Below are 20,125 nucleotides of genomic sequence, written 5' to 3' on the forward strand. Positions count from 1 at the left end.
GGCCAACCCTTCCATTTCTCACAGGGACAAGGAGCGCGATGGTTTGAAATATCACAAAAGTCCAGGCAAAAAGAAACAAAGTTGTTTATTACATCACATTGTTTGGCCTGACCACCTCACTCCCACAAAAAGCCCAAGAAGCATGTTTAACAACTTTTAACCTGGCATCCCTCTCTTGGGCATGTCGTCATAGGCGGCAATGTAAAAAAACTAGCAGATCTGCATGCTTACAGAGCGCTATAGCTGCAATCCATGACTTATTTTTGTAGATAAAACATTATTTTGACCAATATGGTAGGGCATGTTAATACAATATAACTAACACAACTGTGGTGGTTGTAGTTGGTCCCCCTGCTCTTCTATTGAGGAATCTATTAATCCTGTGTGTCAGGTATAGGACCACTAGTGGTTTAGAAGTGGTATTGCATGTATCTCAAACGCGCAACATATCCTCTGCCCAAACCATAGATTTAAAAATAATAGAGGGCACCAGAAATCCCCTCCCATCCACTTGCATTGAGTTGCTCACCCAGCGCATGAGAAAATCACCCCTTCTTCCGGGTTGGAAAGTGTGATGGGTGAGGCCTATTTGGGGCCACTGTGACACGTTTTGCATCACAGAGGTGACGCGTTTTGCGTCACAGAGGTGCGCAGCTCCGTGTCCAAGCTTGTGAGTCAAGCCCATTGGTCCAAGCCCATGTACAGTGGCCCAAGCCGTTTCAAGCTGTAGTAAGTAACTATGAATGGCCAGCATGTCCAATGCGCTTCAATGCAACCACTGGGTTCTGGGGGCTTGGCCCAAACAGAATTTTTGTATTGGCTCAGCAGTAGAAATGTTGGCACTCGTGTGCGGGAACCGGATTCGAATCATGGGTAGGACATAAAAGTTAGGGATTGCAGCTTTAACCCATTAAAACTGGGAAAGTATCTGTGTCATTTTAGATTTTAGTGTTTTAGTGTTTAGTGTTTTAGCAGATATACAACCTCACAGCGCATCACTTCGTTCCACGCTGCGAGCTTGTAGATCTGCTATTTTAGAAACATTTTGTGCAAACTTTTAATATACATATATATATACTCAAACCTTTGCTTCTGGGGGTCCCTGGAACAATTTATTTTCAGATGGGGATCGGTGGCCAAACACGTATAGTTTTGGGGGTCCTGGACGTGAAAAAGTTTGAGCACCACTGAATATAGTAAAATACGTTTTTCAAAAGACATTTGTAGAATCGGGTCCTCAGGTCTTAATGGGTTAAGTGGTCTTAAGGCCTTTGCATTGTGCTTAGACCCAGATGACCATGTATTCACACACTGTACTGTACTGTACTACTTACTGTGGAAGCTCAGCTGGTCATTCTCCAAGGAAGAGGGGGGACTCTGCTCCTTAGAGCTCCCCAAGGGGGAGTGAGTTCCAGGCAGGCGGCCGTGGGTCCCTGTCCAGCTGCCTCCCATGTCTAGAGGGGGGCCAGAGGGTCAGAGACATGGCTCCCTGTGACACTAAATCTTCTGCTTGAGTGTGATCGTGCCTGCTGGGAGGGAATCTCAAGATTGTGTGTGTGTGTGTGAGAGAGAGTGTGACTTTGTGTGCGTGCGTGTCTGTGTCTGTGTGTTTCTGTGTATGCGTGCATATGAAAAATATTTATGCAGGCTTTTGCTCCAAGCACTATCTTATTTCTCAATGTTTAATATTCATCTGCTGCATGTCAACACAGCTCAATTGAAATGCTGACACAAATAATCTTTTGATGATCCTATAGAGGGCGCTTTGGTTGCTCCCCAGTGCAACAGTGGCCACAAAGCCTTGATTACAATTTATGTTATTAAAGTTGAGGATTGTTTCTCACATATATGTCTAAAAAGTAATTATTGGTATTGCTATTATTTATTTATCTCTCTTTTTAAGAAGACCCCCCTCCCCCCAGGTTCTTTGATTGGTGTTGATGCCTGATGGAGAGGTGAGTAAAGTGAAATGCAAATTAGCAGACTGTGCCTGATACCTCAATTTGACCTCCATATTATTTACAGTTTCCCGCATGGCGTTCATGTACATGGCACACGCTCGGTTTACCCAGCTCCAAATACATGACCAGGCATAACATTGCGCTGAGGGGACATAAACGAGAACGAGAAGAAGAGATAAAGTAGACATGAGAAGAAACATGACAAACAGCTGTGCTGATGTATGTAGTCTATGTCTATGATCTGCTGCAATAAAACTGCAAAGTTGCTGCTCTTATGTATTATGTGTTAACATTTTGTCAAATATTTTTCAGTTTGTTTTTTTACATGACACAATCATGATAACTGAAAATTTTCCCGTTAATGGCTTTATATTAAAATTGCAACATTGCATTTATTTCATTTTCTCCAGTCTTACAGTCCAGCATTAATTAACTTACCTGAATAATTGTGAAGTGTTGGCAAAATTAGGGTGATTAGGGTGTTCGTAGCATAGTGGGTAGAGAGGGCAGAAGGTCGCCGGTTCACCTCCTGGACTGCCCAGTAATACGTGTTGAAGTGTCCCTGAGCAAGACACATAGCCCCTAATTGCTCCCCCCAAGCGCTCATCATGACCATCTGAGCAGCCATGGGTGATAAATAAAGATCTACAAAAACAAACATCATTGCTCTGCACTGTATCTCAAACCAGTTTCAAGTCTTTGCAAGTTGATTTTCATATCATACTGAAATAGACTGCTTAATCGCATGCAAATGGTTGGCAGTAATGTCAAGTATACCTTGAGTTGTAGTCGGTGGGTTAAACATGCCAGGACACCGGTGGTCCTTAAACCATACGAACCCTTAACATTCTGCAGAAATAATCGATCTACAAGCTCACAATGCGTCGCGACACGTTGTGAGATTGTAGATCGGCTATTTTTGGCGAAGTGATTTGGTGTAGTGGGAAAAAGGTGTGGGGCCTTGTTTAGACCCCTGGAGGACTCTGGTATGAAGTATATCGTGTTTAAGTGGTTAAGGAGTGAAGAGAGAGAAACATGACAAATACCCAGAGGGTAAATGGGAAAGTGGAGTGGAGTGGAGTTGTTTGTGGGACAGAGTGTGTGAGGGAGAACTTGTTTCTGTTACCCTGTTACCCTTAGTTCATTTCAGGTTAATTGAATTCTTTTGGAAAGCAGAGGCACTTGAGAGGGGGCACAGAGAGGGGGGGGGATAGAGAGCAGGAGAGCCCGCCTCTCATTGGTAATAGTCTGGTTTTGTTTGTTTTCATATCCATGGCAGAGAGCCTGACCCAAAAGTAAACTGAGGTCACTCTCTGAAGCATTCCTGTATCTGACTAATAAAACGCTATGCATGTCTGCTTCCTTTTGCCTGATGGTCAAACATGTCTGTCTTGTTTCCATAGGTCTCTAAGCAAGCAGATCTTCATTGAAACGATGCCACCCAATGAATGTCTATACATCTATCAAACAAAACTTTTTGCTATGAAATCCCTCGATAAACAAAATCACAGTGTGCCAGTGGCATGCAACACATTACGCATCAGTTCCCTTTCCTCTCCCTTTGCATCCCATTCCCAACTACTCACACACTTTCTTCCATGCACTTTTGCTTTCATTCTCTCTAGGCAGTCCCTCCTGTGTTCCTGTTAGCTGATGAGGGAATTGGTCCTTTCATTGACGGATCCTTTCATTATCTTCTTTTAATCAAGCTTGTTAGTACTTTTTAATTAAGACTTCACAGACTCTTTTGATCACATTTGATTTTGTGTGTGTGTGTGTGTGTGTGTGTGTGTGTGTGTGTGTGTGTGTGTGTGTGTGTGTGTGAGAGAGAGAGAGAGAGATAGAGCAAGAAAGAAAGAAAGAGAAAACGAGAAAGAGTGAGATCTTCCAGTAGTCCCTATTCTATGTGTGAAGATGACTGAACGGCTTCAAACAAAAAAAGGGGGAGAATTGGTTGAAAAGCACCTTCTCCAGTTGCGTTCTTCCAGTCCTTGAGGCTTGCGGACATCTCCCAAGCCAACAGGCGTCAGCCCCTGGAGATCCATACCAGACAGATGGTATCGGAGGCTGGATAGGATGTCTATCGAACTCCCCACTGCCAAGTTTGTTGTGATGATCAGACACATCAGTCTGTCAATACACCACAGCCCAGCAATCAAAGAAAAAGCGCAACACAAAGCCCATTTAGAAAGCAAAACTAAACTTTTCTTGGATTTCATTGGAGAGTTGAGACATGGCCATGAACTTTCTTCTCAGCACGGAAATGGAGAGGCTTCCACTGACAGTTGAATGATGTTAATTCAGTGAAGAAAAATATGAATAACCGCATACTCTGCTTCATATACTGTAGATGATTTATTCACCTCAACGTTGGTGATGTGAATAGATGGAGCTGAGTGTGTGTGGTTATTCTTTTTCTATATATCTTTCTTTATTGGTAGGCTACTCCCTCAGTAACCAGCACATCTTTCACTTGGTGTGATGTTCACCATTGCGCCACTGTTGTTTTCTTTCTTTTCTTTTTTTCCAGTGCGTATACATCAAGTGAATAACTGTTCATGTCAATAATACAATAACACCATGGATTTTACAGTACTGACAAAGTAAGCCATGCCCATAAGTGAGGATGTTAGCATGTCAGATGGGGGGGGGGGCGCACTATAGAGGGCCTTTGCTGTACTGTACATACACTCACTGAGGGTCCTAATGGAAGGCTACGGGACCTCTTTCCCCAGGCGAGAAGGGATGCAGAAAGGGGTGTGGGGGATGGAATGGAAGGCAGCCTTAGTCTGACAGGCCTGACCTATATCCCCCCTTTGCTTAGCAGAGAGCGAGAGAGAGAAAAACTGAGTGCGAGAAAGAGAGAGGTTAATTGGAAGATATACAGTGCAAATGTGCCGTTTCTGTAGCTGTTGGTTCTTCTCACTATTCTGCGTACAATGTTACTGTCATCACAAGAGTTTCCTGAAACAAAATCAGTGTTGCATCGTTCTCCATAGTGTGTAGGTGTCCACTCACTGCACTTTTGCTTTCATCCTCACTAGATTTACTTAGTGTGTGTTCACGTCAATAGATACAGCCGTTCTAATGGTTGTTATTCAAATTAAAGGGGGTGTAAGTGATTATGTAAGTATTTATGTTAGCTCTATATTCAGATAGCAATCATTGTTATAGACTGTTTGTTCAGTAACTCCCCGCGGGCGACAGGGGAGGTAAAATGAAAATACATTTTCAGGTCAGGATTCAAATTTTACAGGATAAACAAGTTGAATTGAAAGTGATGAAACAGAAGAATTAGCAGACAAAATTGGAACTGGAACACTTTATAATTGAAACTGATAAATTATCTTTGTGGGGCTTTCTCTCCTGATTGGATAACATTTGTAGGCCGAACTGAAAATGTATTTTCTGTTTACTAAATAGCTGAAGCTAGAGCGATGGGGAGATCCCTGCTACTGAACACTATAGCAAATATTACTATCGGAATATACAGTACTGTGGAGCTTTAACCTTTTAAGAAAACAATATTACTATATACTATGCATGCATAGTATTTATGTCTGATTATTCAATATTCATCATAAAAACAAAGCTGCTCAGAAACTAAAGTGTGTGTGTGTGTGTGTGTGTGTGTGTGTGTGTGTGTGTGTGTGTGTGTGTGCGCGTGTGTGTGTGCGTGTGCGTGTGTGTGTGCGTGTGTGTGTGCGTGCGTGCGTGCGAGCGAGCGAGCGAGCGAGCGAGCGAGTGAGAGAGAGTGTGTGTCTGGCATGTCCTGCACGGTCCCTGTAGTGAGATACACAGGCCTTTCTGCCTGGTTTACTGATGGGGGCTGTTCGGCTTCCAGGCAATTTAGCAAAGGAAACTCGGCACAACAAACATACTGATCCAGGCAATAACGGAGGGCGCACACACAATGCATCACACACATCAACAAGAGACACACACACAGACGCACACATGCTGTAGCCATGTACAATATACACAAAAGATCCATAGTATAACAAAACAAAATACATAGTAATTAACACCAACAAAGTTTGATATCCATTGTATACTGCAGTACAGTGTATAGTATAGAAACTCTGAGGCCTACTGACAGTTACTTCTAAACTTTCTTTGCCATTTTTACCCTCCAGAGTTTCTACTGTAGTTTCTACCTGCACATGTCAGGCTGTGGTTTGATTGGAAGGAAGTGGTATTTGAGTGGTAATGGGATGGCCCTCTCACCCATCTTGGTGGGAGGTGATCTCTCTCTCTCTCTCTCTCTCTCTCTCTCTCTCTCTCTCTCTCTCTCTCTCTCTTTCTCTCTTTCTCTCTCTATCTCTCTCTCTCTCTCTCTCTCTCTATTCACATGTCTTGGTGAGAGCTTACAGCTCCTCGTCTGCCCCTAAGGTCGAGGAGTACAGAGGAGAGGATGCGAGGAAGGGGAGTAGGCCAGGGCAAGAGAAGAGCAAGTAAGGGGAGAGGATGAGGGAAGATTGAGGAAGGGGAGAGGATGGGGTGTACAGGGTTAGAGAAGAGTGAGGAAAGGGAAAGGATAGGGAATGGTGAGGGAAGAATGAGGAAGGGGAAAGGATCAGGTTGGGTGAGGGAAGAATGAGGCAAAGGGAGAGAGATTGAGAGGTCAGGATAGGCATGGGGCCCATGTGGTGATGCAGAACTGGCATAGGGAAGCAGAGCATTGCGTGCGTGTGTTTGTGTTCCTGTCCGGTCACTGTAGTTCAAAAGCTGAACCGCATCCAAGGCTTGGTAATGACGCAGCCGGCCACAACAGACTACAATAACCAACAGTCCACTGCTGGCCAATTACTGTCTGCCACAATTATATTTCCAATTCAGAGGTAACAGGGGAAAGTGGCCCAACTCAACTAATCATTTCGAGCAATTACTTTTAAAACTAATTAGAATGTCAGGGTCAGTTGTGCGTGCCTGAGCTTAGAGGAGGTTTTTGTTTGTGTTTTTGTTGATGTTTTCACTTTGTCAAACGGGTGGACTTGATGGTTAGAGATGCAAGAGGGGCCAACATCAGTGACAGTGCAAGCCAAACATCAACCCCATCTACTGATTGAGAGACATGGTCATTATGGGAATATGTGTTCAGAAATCAATTTGGTAAAGAGGGTGCTGTGTTCATTCTGGGACTTTGGAAGGGAAATTTGAATTGAGTTCTGGTAATGTCACCCACCTCAAATGCTCAGAGATGACCAACAGTTTACACAATTGTGAACCAAAGATGTGACAAGGTATAGGGGTGTTTTGAGGTAGCCTGGCATTGCCAGACTGATCATGTGGGATCACTCACAAGTTTCCCACGTTATCGTGGGGAACTTGATCCCACATGATCAGTGTGGCAATGCCAGACTAGTTTTGAGGAACCACAGACACAACATGATAAAAATGGTTGGTTATCTTGGTTCCTGTATTGAAGACTTTAAGACTTTCTTCTGATTAAAGTCATGCAAAGGAAAGATGGAAATCTTGTCATGGTTAATGACCCATTGCACTTAATAACGAATAATGATTGCCAACAAGTAAGGCACACCTCAAAGTGATGGCCCTGCAACATTTCGAGCCACTGGGCAAGTTGTTTCTTTGGGCTCCTTAAAATTGAGAAGCCACAGAGGAACTCATATCCACTGATACGCTGGGCTGTCCACACAACCCTATGGAATGCTTTGCAGTTGAGGGCAGTATACCGTACCAGGCAGTGACGCAACTGGTCAGGATGCCCCTCAGTAGTAACCTCACTCCGTCAAATGGAAGAAGCTTGCGACACACATTTTGTTTCACAGCGTACTTGCATCTGAGACTTCGGGCGCAGAATCGATGACAGACGGAGTTTCATTTTTTCAAGTTACTAGGCAGGTGATTGGATGATCCCGCCCCTAGCAGCCGCTGATTGGTTCGTATGCTCAGCGGTTCGGGCAGCTTTACTCTGTGAGCAATCCCAGACCCTCCTTCCTGAAACCAAATGCAATGCAATGCATGAGATTTCCGGAGGGAGGGGGTGTTTACCAGGCTACCTCAGTAGTGCCTCTGTAGAAGGCTCGTAGGACCTTGGCCGCATGCCTAACTTCTTCAGTCGTCTGAGGTGAAAGAGGTGTTGCTGTGCCTTCTTCACCACATGGCCGGTGTGCACATCCCAGGTGAGTTTCTCAGTGGATGCCAAAGAACTTGAAATCGCTGACTATCTCCACTGCGGCGCCGTCAATGTAGATGGGGGTGTACTCTCTGTCTGAATTTCTGTAGTCCACAATCAGCTCTTTGGTCTTGTCAACATTGAGACAGGTTGTTCTCCTGGAACCGCTATGTCAGGTTCTCAACCTAATTCCTGTGTAGACCATCATCGTCAGTGATCAGGCTTATCACTGTCATGCAGTCAGTTAACCTGACCACTATTACAGTATATAGGAGCTAAGGTTGCCAACCGTCCCTTGAAATAAGGAATGCCTTATTTGGAAACAAAAAGGCTTGTCCCTTATTGAACCGATGAGGGACACACTTTGTTCCTTATTTTTGGGAATCAATCAATAACACACAAGTTCAAATAGCTCATATACATATTCTATAATACAGGTTGTTAACCACTTAAACCCACTAGACTTTCTAAACTGGAGTTGTCTCTGTACCTGGACCGCTTTTTTCTGTGTAAACCAAATGGATTGCCAAAAATAACCGAGCTACTATTTTTGTAGATCGGCTATTTTTCGCTAATGCTCCCACAGAATATGGATTCTTCACTCTTGCTTTTAGCTGATTTTTTGGTTGATTTTTAAATCTCTGTGTTGTTAACCATGTCCTCACTGTATTGCCTGATTCACTGCCTTTTGCTATTATTTTAATGTTGTTTTATGCTTTTGCTTTTCTTTTTTGCTTTATTGTTAAATTAGTTGTAACTGTAATTGTAGTCTTGCTCTGTAAAGCACGTTGAGCTGCATTCATGTCATGAAAGGTGCTATACAAATAAAGTTTATTATTATTATTATTTGAATTTCAGGTAGTTGGCAACCCTAGTTGGAGCTGTGTGTGGCCAAGCATTGCAGTCGCGGGGGATTAGATGAAGGGACTCAGAATGCAGCCCTGGGGGGCTTCTGTGTTGAGGGTCAGGGGCACCGAGGTGTTGGAGCACCACTTGGCATCGGTCTGACAGAAAGTCTAGGATCCAGCTGCACAGGCTTGAGTTGAGTCATTGGTACCATGAGCTTGAAAACAGACACACATTCAGTATATTTACAAAAGCATATATAAAAAATGTAATAAAATTAAAAACACATTTTGCATACTGTATCTGGAATGGTTATTGTGCAAAATATACCAGTCAAAGATTATATCAAAATGTACTTTTGTTCAGAGAAAACAAAGCAACCAGGTGCACACCAAAGAAGTAAGTTGTTAAAATAGTTATATGTCAAAGGTACTCCTGGATCAGACGGATACAACATCAGATGAAAAACACAGGATCCGGGCACTCAGTGTAAAAAGGAGGAAACAGACTTTATTATTACAAGGCAAACGGCAGAAACGCATTTGCCTTGTAATAATAAAGGCTGTTTCCTCCTTTTTACACTGTATACCCCGATCAGTTTTGGGGACTCAGTTTTTTATCTAACTTTCGTTTAAAAAGTTACACAATATGACTTTCACTATGTTCCTGAAAGAATTTAGGAATGTTCCTGTTCTTGTTTTCTATATTGCATCATGTCTGAATTTCTGCCATAGCCTTCAGTAGATAGGCCTAGCTACTGCAAGATAATTGCCACAGTAGCAAGAAGAACTAATCAGCAACCTTGCCTATTGTTTGTCTTCAATAGCCAATCAACTCAACAACCCCCTGGACTGGTCTACCCTTCCAGGTTCTGCCCATTGGAAGTTAGCAGAAGTAAGATGTTTTTTTTCTCCCAATATTTGAAAATCAACATGTTCACTGACAGAAAATGTTGTGTTCTTAATAGCTCTCAGCCAGCAAGCTAGAATCAGAAGCTAGGTAACAGTTAGCCACATATCTGCTAACGTTAGCTATATCAAATGCAAAAGTAGCCCAATGATGCCAAGAAACAGTAACATTAGCTAAGATTAGCTAGCTAGCCAACCTTTCCTGTCCATCCTCCAGGTTTTTATATACAGTAGCTCCATAGGTGCAACAGGGTCACAGGTGAGATGCACATTGCACACTAGTGTGAAATAGTTAACTTAAGTTGTGAGATAAGCGTTGTTATTTATTTGGGGCACATTGATTTAGTTAGTACACTGTAAAATTAAAGTAGAGTACTCTGAGTGTACAAATGTAACCAATACTTGTGGGTCCATTTGGTTTCAGTTGTACACTCTCTGAGTTATGAATAAATTAACGATTTTACATAATAATAACAATAATAATAATAAACTTTATTTGTATAGCACCTTTTAAGGGCAGAGTCTCAAAGACAAAGTAATAACAGAAGAAATCGCACCACAAGACATGACATAAACCAATAGGCATGACACAGGTTTGCTTAGCAGAAAGAAAAACACAGCACAAGAAATAAATCAATAAACATAACAATAGATAAAAAAATAAATTATTAAATAATTATAAAACATAGTAGATAATGCCATTATAATAGTAATAGCCTACTCACTAAATCAAATTAACAGAGCTAGCCCGTATATTTACTCTTTATGTATCAATGTATAATTTTTAAAGGTGCAAGGAGAAGCAATGCATCCAAGTACCATGAGGACACAGACAGGAGATGCAGATCGTACAGGCCCACAGGTACACAAGCAACTAATTACTATTTCGGTAATTGATTCATCTAATGATTAATCTATTTCTTCATCAAAGAACTGGACTAATCTAACTATTATTTTACTATGTCTGAGTGATTATTAAACATATGACAACAGGGAGAACAGATGTAATGTTCTTTCCGGACAGTGACTGGATGACTGATTTAACCCGTGTGCTCAACAGATGTGTTGTCACACCTATAGCTCTAATGTATATGCTTCAAACATAATTCTGTTGCAACATGAGTGACAACAACATGTTTACGAGCAGAAAAACATAAAGCAAACAAAACAAAAAACCTTGGTAACAGGACTTGGGTTTTACATGTTGACATAATCGGCTTTGTTCACATTAGTTGTTTATGTAAGTTTTGCCATGCCTTTCACTGTATTCTGCCAGAGGAAACACACAGTGAAACCCTTTCCCTCCTATTCTTGAAGTATGAATTAGAGAGGTTAGGTTAGGTGAAACCTAGTATATTGGCTGGACTGTGAGCAATGTGTGTGGGTGTAGTAGCATTAGTGACTCAGAGCCTCTGCCTGATGAGAAAAAATCCTTTATCTCGCCCAGCCAAGGAGGGATTCCCCTTTAGGCTAGTGGTTAAAGGTATCATGACATTCATGTTTACACCACATTCAGAGTCTTTGTCCTGGTCCTTCAAACGTGTACAAAAAGTTTTAACTGAAAATTCCACTCCAGTGATTCACTGTAGGTGTTTTTGTCTCACATTTCTAAAGCCTTTTTAACTGCAATGAAAAAAGAAATCTTTGCCTGCGGGTGTCGCTGGTGAGGGATTTTGCCTGTCAATCATCGCCTCTGCTCCGCCCCCCCCAAAGGAAAGGATAGGGGAGGGGAGGGGCGAGGAGGAGAGTGGGCGGGATTAATCGACTGTGACCTCACTGTCAAAGGGCCAAGCTCAGATTACTTTTCAGCCTAATTATTCAGAAAACCCCAGACCACAGAAAATCCACTGAATGTTCAAAGTTCAGATTTTTTGGGTGTAATTGAGGTCATAAAACACAAAAAAAAACATAAAAAATATAAAAGGTGAAAATGAATGTCATCGAACCTTTAAGATGTTAGCTTTCCACGTGGGAGACCTAGGTTCGAAACCTGTGTGTTACAGTACATGGGCAATTTGTATAGTCTGTGGTGGTATCTGTAAATTATAGAAAATTGCAAATTAACATTTCATAACCAGGCACACTGATTTTAATATGTCACAGGATGCTGAGTGCCAAGCAGAGAGCATTTCTATAGTTTGGTTTGGTATGACTCGGATTGAACCCTGACCTCCCAGTCTCAGGGCGGACACTCTCACACTGAGCTGATGTTTTTCCTGTATAACCGCATCTCCATACAGTAGTAGGCTATATATGGGCATATTGGTCAGATTGTCGGTTCTGGACAACCGCCGTGTAGAAAAACTCAACAGTTATCCAGAACTTTTTCCAGAATATGCCCAGACTGGATAATGTTTGCTATATTTTGCACTTTGTATAGTACATTTCTTTTTATGCTTAAACAATTGCTGATTTACAAGTTCACAATGCATTGTGAGCTAGAACATCAGCTTTCTTCTTTTTTTAAAAACTATAAAATAAGGTTAAAAAGTATTTAAACTAACCCTTATTTTTGCAAGGACCCCTGGGGGTCCCCGAACCATTCTTTGAGAACCATTGAGTTAAGTTAATATGAAATACATGTTGTCCCACATTAGTAGCATGTGAATGACATATTTAAGCTTGTCAACACTATTTAACTCTATGTTCTGTTTAGCCCCATGATTTGTGACCTCACCCATCACTGTAGCTCGGGACTCGTCATGTCATCCAGAGTTTGGGGTGCCGTGTGAAAGATTGTCTTTTTGACCTATTTTCCAACATCGTATCAAAAATGTAAAGGTAGACCAAAGTTCATACAGATGTAGTGAAAATAGGGTGGAACAATGATGTGAAACAATTGGTTAATTCTTTTTTTTTTTACATCCTGTGCAGAATTTAAAGACCATAATGTTTCTGCACATAGTTCCTGCATATTCAAACTGAACAATTACACCCTTGGTTAACTGAGCAGTAATACAGTCTCTTTTGCTTTGATTGAACTGCAATTCTGAAATCGAATATTACAGCTGGAGTATTGAAATATTAAGTGTGTGTGTGTGTGTGTGTGTGTGTGTGTGTGTGTGTGTGTGTGTGTGTGTGTGTGTGTGTGTGTGTGTGTGTGTGTGTGTGTGTGTGTGTGTGTGTGTGTGTGTGTGTGTGTGTGTGTGTGTGTGTGTGTCAATGTTTCCAATCGGAAAATCTGCAAGATGGGCTGCGTTCCATATTTCATGAGTCTTGGGGGTTTCTTTTTTTTTACCATACCACTCTTAGACACGCACACCCCTGCTATACTGAACACATACAGTAGCTGGTAAAGACACACACTGGTGTGTGTTACTATATACGTACGTGTGAGGACATTCTAGGACAGCATTGAAAATTGCTGAAAATTTGAAAAATGCGGAAAATAGCTCTACAAGCTCACAACGTGTCGCGCTGCAACGCGTAGTGACGCACACACACACACACACACACACACACACACACACACACACACACACACACACACACACACACACACACACACACACACACACCCACACACACACACACACACACACACACACACACACACACACACACACACACAATACACATACACATATGTAAATGTAAAAAAGCCTGCTTAAAAAAGAAGTGGACATTCTGCCTCAGTAAGATGGATCATCTCATAATACATGTAACACGTGGTTACAGTGACACACGCAACTCTCACACTCATGCAGTTGCTTAACCCAGATAACCCCATGGTTCTGTGTGGGATTGATTGCTGTAGTTCTATAGCTATATTCTGCTGCTGATGGCACTGATGGTGCAGATTGTACTGATGATCAGTGGTGTAAAGTAACTAAGCACATTTACTACTGTACTTAAGCAAAATGTTGAGGTATTTTGTCTTTACTGGAGTATTTCCAATTTTCAGTGCTTTTACTTCTACTCCACTACATCTCAGAGGCAAATATTTTACTTTATTTTTTAAACGGGACATTGTGCATAATGAGTGCTTTCTACTTTTGCTACTTTAAGTAACTTTTTATACCAATGCTTTTGTACTTTTACTTGTAACAGAGTATTTCTACATTGCAGTATTGATACTTTTACTTAAGTAAAACATTTGAGTACTTTTTCCACCACTGCTGATGATATGGAATGGATGGTGCTGATGGGTTGGATGGGCCTGCGGGAGCCAAAGGCAAACGCAAAAAAGGGCGGTTTTCAAATACCCGTGGATGGGAATGGGTAGTAAAAAATAAACCTGTGTGTCCCGCAAAATCCCACACCGTCCTGCAGTAACTAACCGGATATAGCTCACCTGAAGTATGTGTGGATGTGCTTTACTTTAGCTTGATATACACACATTTATCTTATGGTTAGATGCAGTGGAGAACTTAATTTCTATGTATGGTTCCCGACAGGTATGTGCATAATGCATCTATTTAATAACCTACTGTCAAGTCGTAAGTCCAGCAGAGCCCAATGTGTAGCTGTCCGTGGTGCTATAATGGCCGTCTCTCTCTCTCTCTCTCTCTCTCTCTCTCTCTCTCTCTCTCTCTCTCTCTCATTCTGTTTCTCTTTGTAATATCTTGTGGTAATGTCATGTGGTACTAAACAGTAATATTGCACGATTATGCGCAACTAAACGGCACTTCCATTTTTGTTGCGGTGGAAGTGGTTGTCAGAAATCAACTGCAGACGAGGAAGCGGCACTATACGAAAACAGCAAAATCAGAGTGTTAATTCAACTCTGAGAGTGTAAACGTTTTTAAAATCGGATTTAGCAGGCTACGTACATTATTCATTGTGGGCTACAGGCCATTAAGTGCAAAGTTGTCAAATACACACAAGCATCCGTTCATAATATGTGCAGCATGCTTCTTATTGTGCATTTACACACACACACACGCGCACACGTGCGTGCGTGCATGCATATACGTCACAGTCAAAAGTTTGTGTAATATTTACATTGTAGAGTTAGAGTTACTGTGTGTACACATCCAGTACATTGCCTCCAGACAGTAGTTGTCATACCAGACTACCCCAGATGGAGCTATGTCTCATGATGAGGTAGCTTAAAGGACAAACATGGTGTCACCTCTCCTGCTCTAATGGTATGGTGACAGGTGACAGCTCTGCTCATAAGCATTCCTCACAATTTCAAATTGGCACTAAAGGCATGAGTTATTATTATCTTCCCAGTCCTACAAGATATATGGCTCTGAAATGGCTCTGTAGGATATGAAACATACCAGGTGCTATGCAGTCTGCTTTAACCACAAGCATTGAGGAAGGTTTTAGGTTTTGTTGAGTTGTAAGCACTATTGAACAACATACTCTAATTCTTTATTTTTATTTTTAGTACCAATTAACTAATTAATTAATTAATACATTTTTATCAATTTAGTCATTATGCCATTTATTCCTCCCCACACATTTCTGAGTTAATGCTGCTATTATACATGTACCCTACTGGCTCACCTGCCAGTGAGGAGCACCCACCAGATTTCCAAAATTCATCCCATGAGATTTTGCATGTGTTTAGTTTTTTGTAATGTCAGTCAGCCTTACAGTTTGTGCTACTGACAAAAGCAAAACACTGCCATCAAACCAGAGTTTACTGCTAATCCCCTTGTTCTCTCTTCTAAGCCACACGACTTGTTTTTGTTTTGAGAGATGATGGATGGATGGAAACTGCAAATTGAACAAATTGAAAAGGGAGTGCACTTTATCCTTATAACAATTTGCTTCATGTCATTGCACAGTACCATAATTATCATTGTGGTAAATACTAATTAGATATAAGAGATCAGCAATTGTTATTTGTTGTCTTGACGCACTATGGGAAGAGGGGAGAAAGTATGAATACAAACGCTATTTGGATAGAGCGTTTGGCTACTGACCCATTAAAACAGCTTATTATTCACCATTACACAGCTTTAATTGATGTTTGTCTACATCCGAAGCCCAATCAATCCTTGTCAGAGTCACATGCCCACCATGTGCACTGCACATACTGTATCTATATAGCTCCACAAAGGCATTGCTGAGTATGGTCTATACACACGGTACTCTGGTCTATACGCACTGTTACGAGGAGACGAGATGAGATGTCGGGAGGAAAAAAAGAGACATACGGGAGGGGAGGACCGGTTGGAATCAAAAGTTGAGAGGGAAGAGAGGTGCTTTGATTGACAGTTGTCTGGCCCGGTGCCTGTTTAGGTTGTTCCCCCTGCTGACTGCTATTATCTACAGAAGGACTTCCCCATCGCCTTGGCAGGGACCGTGTCACCCCTCTCCCCTGGAGGATGCTATTCCATTGGGGAGGAGATGAATAGGGGTCCCCTCACTCCGTATGAGGTCTCTGTGCACTGAGTCTATACAGAGAGTGCACAGTGGAGTAAACAGGGTCTATGTCAACACTCCAGCATCTCAGACAACTCCTTAAACGCGGCGCGTCACACGGGCCCTTCTATGGCCGAGTTTCAAACTGGACGATCGGGGCCGACTTGAACGTGATCCCCTAAGTGAACTCACCTAAGCTCAATTTGTCCACCGTTTTTATTTGAGTTTAGATTGTGGAGAAATATAGAATGGGTTCATCCACTCTTTTAAGCTGATAACGTAACTCTGATGTCACAGTTAAAGGCAGGATATGTATAATTAACTCTCTATAACTCTCGTTAACATTAACGTGAACAGTGTATTTTCAATAAAAGTGTTCAAAATGTATATTAGTTTAAAAGTAAAATATTTCATTTGTTCTATTAATGTTCTGTGGCCGTATCACCCCATAACTAACACGGACTCTTTTTGATTTATCACCACATCACCACTGGCATGAGTTCAGAACCAGAATGACAAGAGTCACCTGTCACTGAAAGGCTCATGCACTGGCTTAGCTAAAATGCCCTGACAGCCTGGGACTCAATCAAAGAACAGCGAGTGGGTGTAGCGCTTTAGAATGCCTTTATCTTGTTTGTTGGCACACCGAATGGATATTGCTGCCATTTATTTTTCATCACTCTGGTATGACAAGTGCATGGCTGTGGTGGATAAATTATGCATTCCTTTTCACTTTTCGCTGATCAATTATGATAAATAAAATGTATACGAGAGTGCCCGTGACACGGGAGGGCGGTGAGTCGGCGTGTCATGACATTTTGTCTCACGCTTACGATTTAAAGTAGCCTGTCTGAGAGTATTTGAGGTGCACAGTTCATCTCTGAAGGAATGCAGACAGTTCACAGACGACACAGACAGCTGCACTATTGGGTGATTGGCATGTTCAATGGACTGTGTGGAACAGAAAGTAAATCCTTCACGTGTGCAGGTGTGTGTGTGTGTGTGTGTGTGTGTGTGTGTGTGTGTGACAAAGAGAGAGAAACAGAGAGAGGGAGGGGTAGTGCAGGTGTCAAGACCAGGTTATTAAATTTTGTTCTTTTCAGAACAACCCTGTGGCGATGGGTGCGGAGCACCTCTCAACATGCTTCTAAACGTGCTTTCACCAGCTTTTCTTACTGTCACATCAGCTGCGAACGCGGTCAAATCCTCAGTGTTCATTTAACTCCAAAGAGTTTACAAATGGAACCAAATGGACCCGTAAGGGACCCGTATTGGTCCATTCGGGTCCATTTGTAAACTCTTAAACACTAAGGGTTTTAATGTGAAGAGACCACCGGGAGGGATAGTCAAGCCTCTCTGGGCTCTATAGGGCCGCATGTGTCAGATTTGGCAGGAAGACGTCAAAGCCCGACCCCAACAGTATGCAGCCCCATATCTAATAATAACATGCGTATGACTTTCTTCTATTGAAGAGCCATCTGTGTTAATGAGGACGCTTTGATCTGAATCGTTGTGAGTCAATGTGCCTAGTGACTGTGATAAATACGGGGGAAAGGAAAGTATCCCTTTTGAGAGACCGTGGCGATGTATTGTACACCTAATGTACATCCACACACCTGAACCTATAGTACACCCACCCTGACACACTGTCATTCTGTCTTTCAGTGTCTTAAATGCCCCTCACAGCCCCTCGCTGACCATATACTTGGATCACAGCACCAAACTCACTCACCCGCGCGCGCGCGTGCGCACGCATGCAAGCACACACACACACACACACACATGCGCGCGAGTGGGCACGCACGCACGCACGCACGCACGCACGCACGCACGCACGCACGCACGCACGCACGCACGCACGCACGCACGCACGCACACACACACACAGAGTCAGATACACACACACACACACACACACACAGAGTCAGATACACACACACACACACAGATACACACACACACACAGAGTCAGACACACGCAGACATCTTCACTTCTTCACTCTCAATTTAACCCTGGTGTGTGATGGGGCCCATGGTTGGGCTCCTTGCGGGTGTTAATGGCCAATGGAGCAGATATCGTAATGAGTGATCAATCTGGTTGCGCTCTTGCCGTCACGGAAACACATTAGCCATTCATACAGATTCAGTCCACTCGCCCAAGCAGAAGATCCGGAGGCATATTTTAATGCTTATCTTTCACAGATCTCATCAAAAGAGACCTGTTCATAAAGTAGTCTTCGAGAGGACAGCCAAGTCAGTGTGAAGTCAGTGCCTGAATGACAGATACAAACACAATGTCCAGACAAAAAATCCCAAAGAACTGATGTCTAAACATTGATTTACATGCTATCGAGCATGTAAAGTCTAGCAGCAAAGTGACTATTATGATTTCAAACCATTTGCACAATAATAAAACTGCAATCTTATTTTTATGATTAAAACATTTGAACCAATCTGTATGGTAGAGTATGTTAATGCTACTGTACATCTGCAGTGGTTGAAGGTGGACTCCCTACTCTTCACCTGAGAATTGACCTTGGTGTTGGGTAGGACAGGGGTTCCCAAAGTTGGGGTCGCGACCCCACTTGGGGTCGCGGGAGACTGACGGTGGGGTCGCGAAATTATTTTGGGTAATTAAAAAAAAAGAAAAAAAAACTTTTTTCTTTTCTTTTTTTTTACTTTAAATTCAACAGAATGGATGAAATACAATCTAAATATGATTACAAATGGAACATTTTACCATTATAATACATTATAAATGCGCACCGAACGTGCAAGTTTATGTGTATAAATGACCTCCAGATTTAGGTGGGGTCGCGAGTCAATTTCCGCATTATTTTGGGGTCACGGGCTGAAAAGTTTGGGAACCCATGGGGTAGGACACCTAATGGTTGACAACTAGTATTGCCTGAAGCTCATAGCGCAATATCTCCCCTAACCAAGCGGGATGCCTTATTTTTTGGCAGAGCAGTATAGGTTGGTCTTTCAAGATCTTTAAATCTAGGACATGTAGGACATGCAAGTAAGGGATGGCAGGTTTAAACCAGACAACCTTGCCAAATAACTTCAGTCAAAGGTGACCCAAAAGCAAGGGACGGGATATGAAAGAGATATGATGCGTATTATGTCGGGATATGAGTGCAGGAGTAAAACCACACCAATCCAGTGCGATGGAGGGAGAGAGAGAGAGAGGGAAAGTTGCTGCGAGTGGCTGCTTTTAAGTACCTCAATCATGCACCTGTCACTCCGTTTCCTCACATAGACATCAGTGTTTACCAAAATGAGGGCTGACAGAAGACATCAGCGTAGGTTGGTGTGCAAACAGCTTTGCATGGACAGCTTTACAGAGCCAGCCAATTCACTTATGTTGGCTGATGTATTTTTTAGCTCATACAATCATGTGAGATGGCCATTTGAGGCTGTTCAGAATGGGAAATGTTACGGTAGCAACCTTGTAGGCGGCTGCAAAAGTATTGGTTGCAGGATATGCCATGTGTACTGTATTATGTAACAAATTACCGGTCCCTTACTTTCACCACCTATCATTACCTATCAAAATCCTCAGTGTTCATTATCCGCACTCAGGATTTTGTGTACCTCAGGCCCACCAAATACATCCGCAAAAACAAAGTGTCTTGCTTTGTTAAAAATAACCCTGGAATACATTTGCCATGGAACCCCCCATTCTGAAGGCTCAACAATTGCAGCATCATGCATCCCAAGTCACCCGAACAAGGTCTGAAAGCAGGTTTCAAGCAAGGTTGGTTCCAATTCATCTGTGATAAATGAGAAGATAAGACAATCAGTGCACACCATGACACAGTGCACTGTTAGCTGTCAGAGCAGCACTCTACTGGGGCGTCCAGGTGCAGCCACAGTCCTGCAGCCAAGGAAGGAGGGAAAAAAAAAAACAGGGCACAAGAAGGCGTCCTGTAGCCAGTGTGTATAAA

General features: G+C 42.4%; 1 protein-coding gene across 1 annotated transcript in view; it reads right to left on the reverse strand.

Moving 5' to 3' along the window:
* Positions 1–1,326: 1,326 nt before the first annotated feature.
* Positions 1,327–20,125, reverse strand: part of rps6ka2 (ribosomal protein S6 kinase, polypeptide 2) — a gene marked incomplete at its 3' end in the record, with an annotated part of 82,616 nt that continues 63,817 nt past the window's right edge. Inside the window, exon 23 of the mRNA XM_080433371.1 lies at positions 1,327–1,454. Coding sequence (XP_080289497.1) covers positions 1,327–1,454 — 128 coding nt within the window. The remainder of the gene's footprint in view (positions 1,455–20,125) is intronic.

This window comes from Gymnoscopelus braueri (assembly GCF_963280865.1).
Source record: "Gymnoscopelus braueri genome assembly, chromosome: 1".
In the NCBI taxonomy this organism is placed as follows: domain Eukaryota; kingdom Metazoa; phylum Chordata; class Actinopteri; order Myctophiformes; family Myctophidae; genus Gymnoscopelus; species Gymnoscopelus braueri.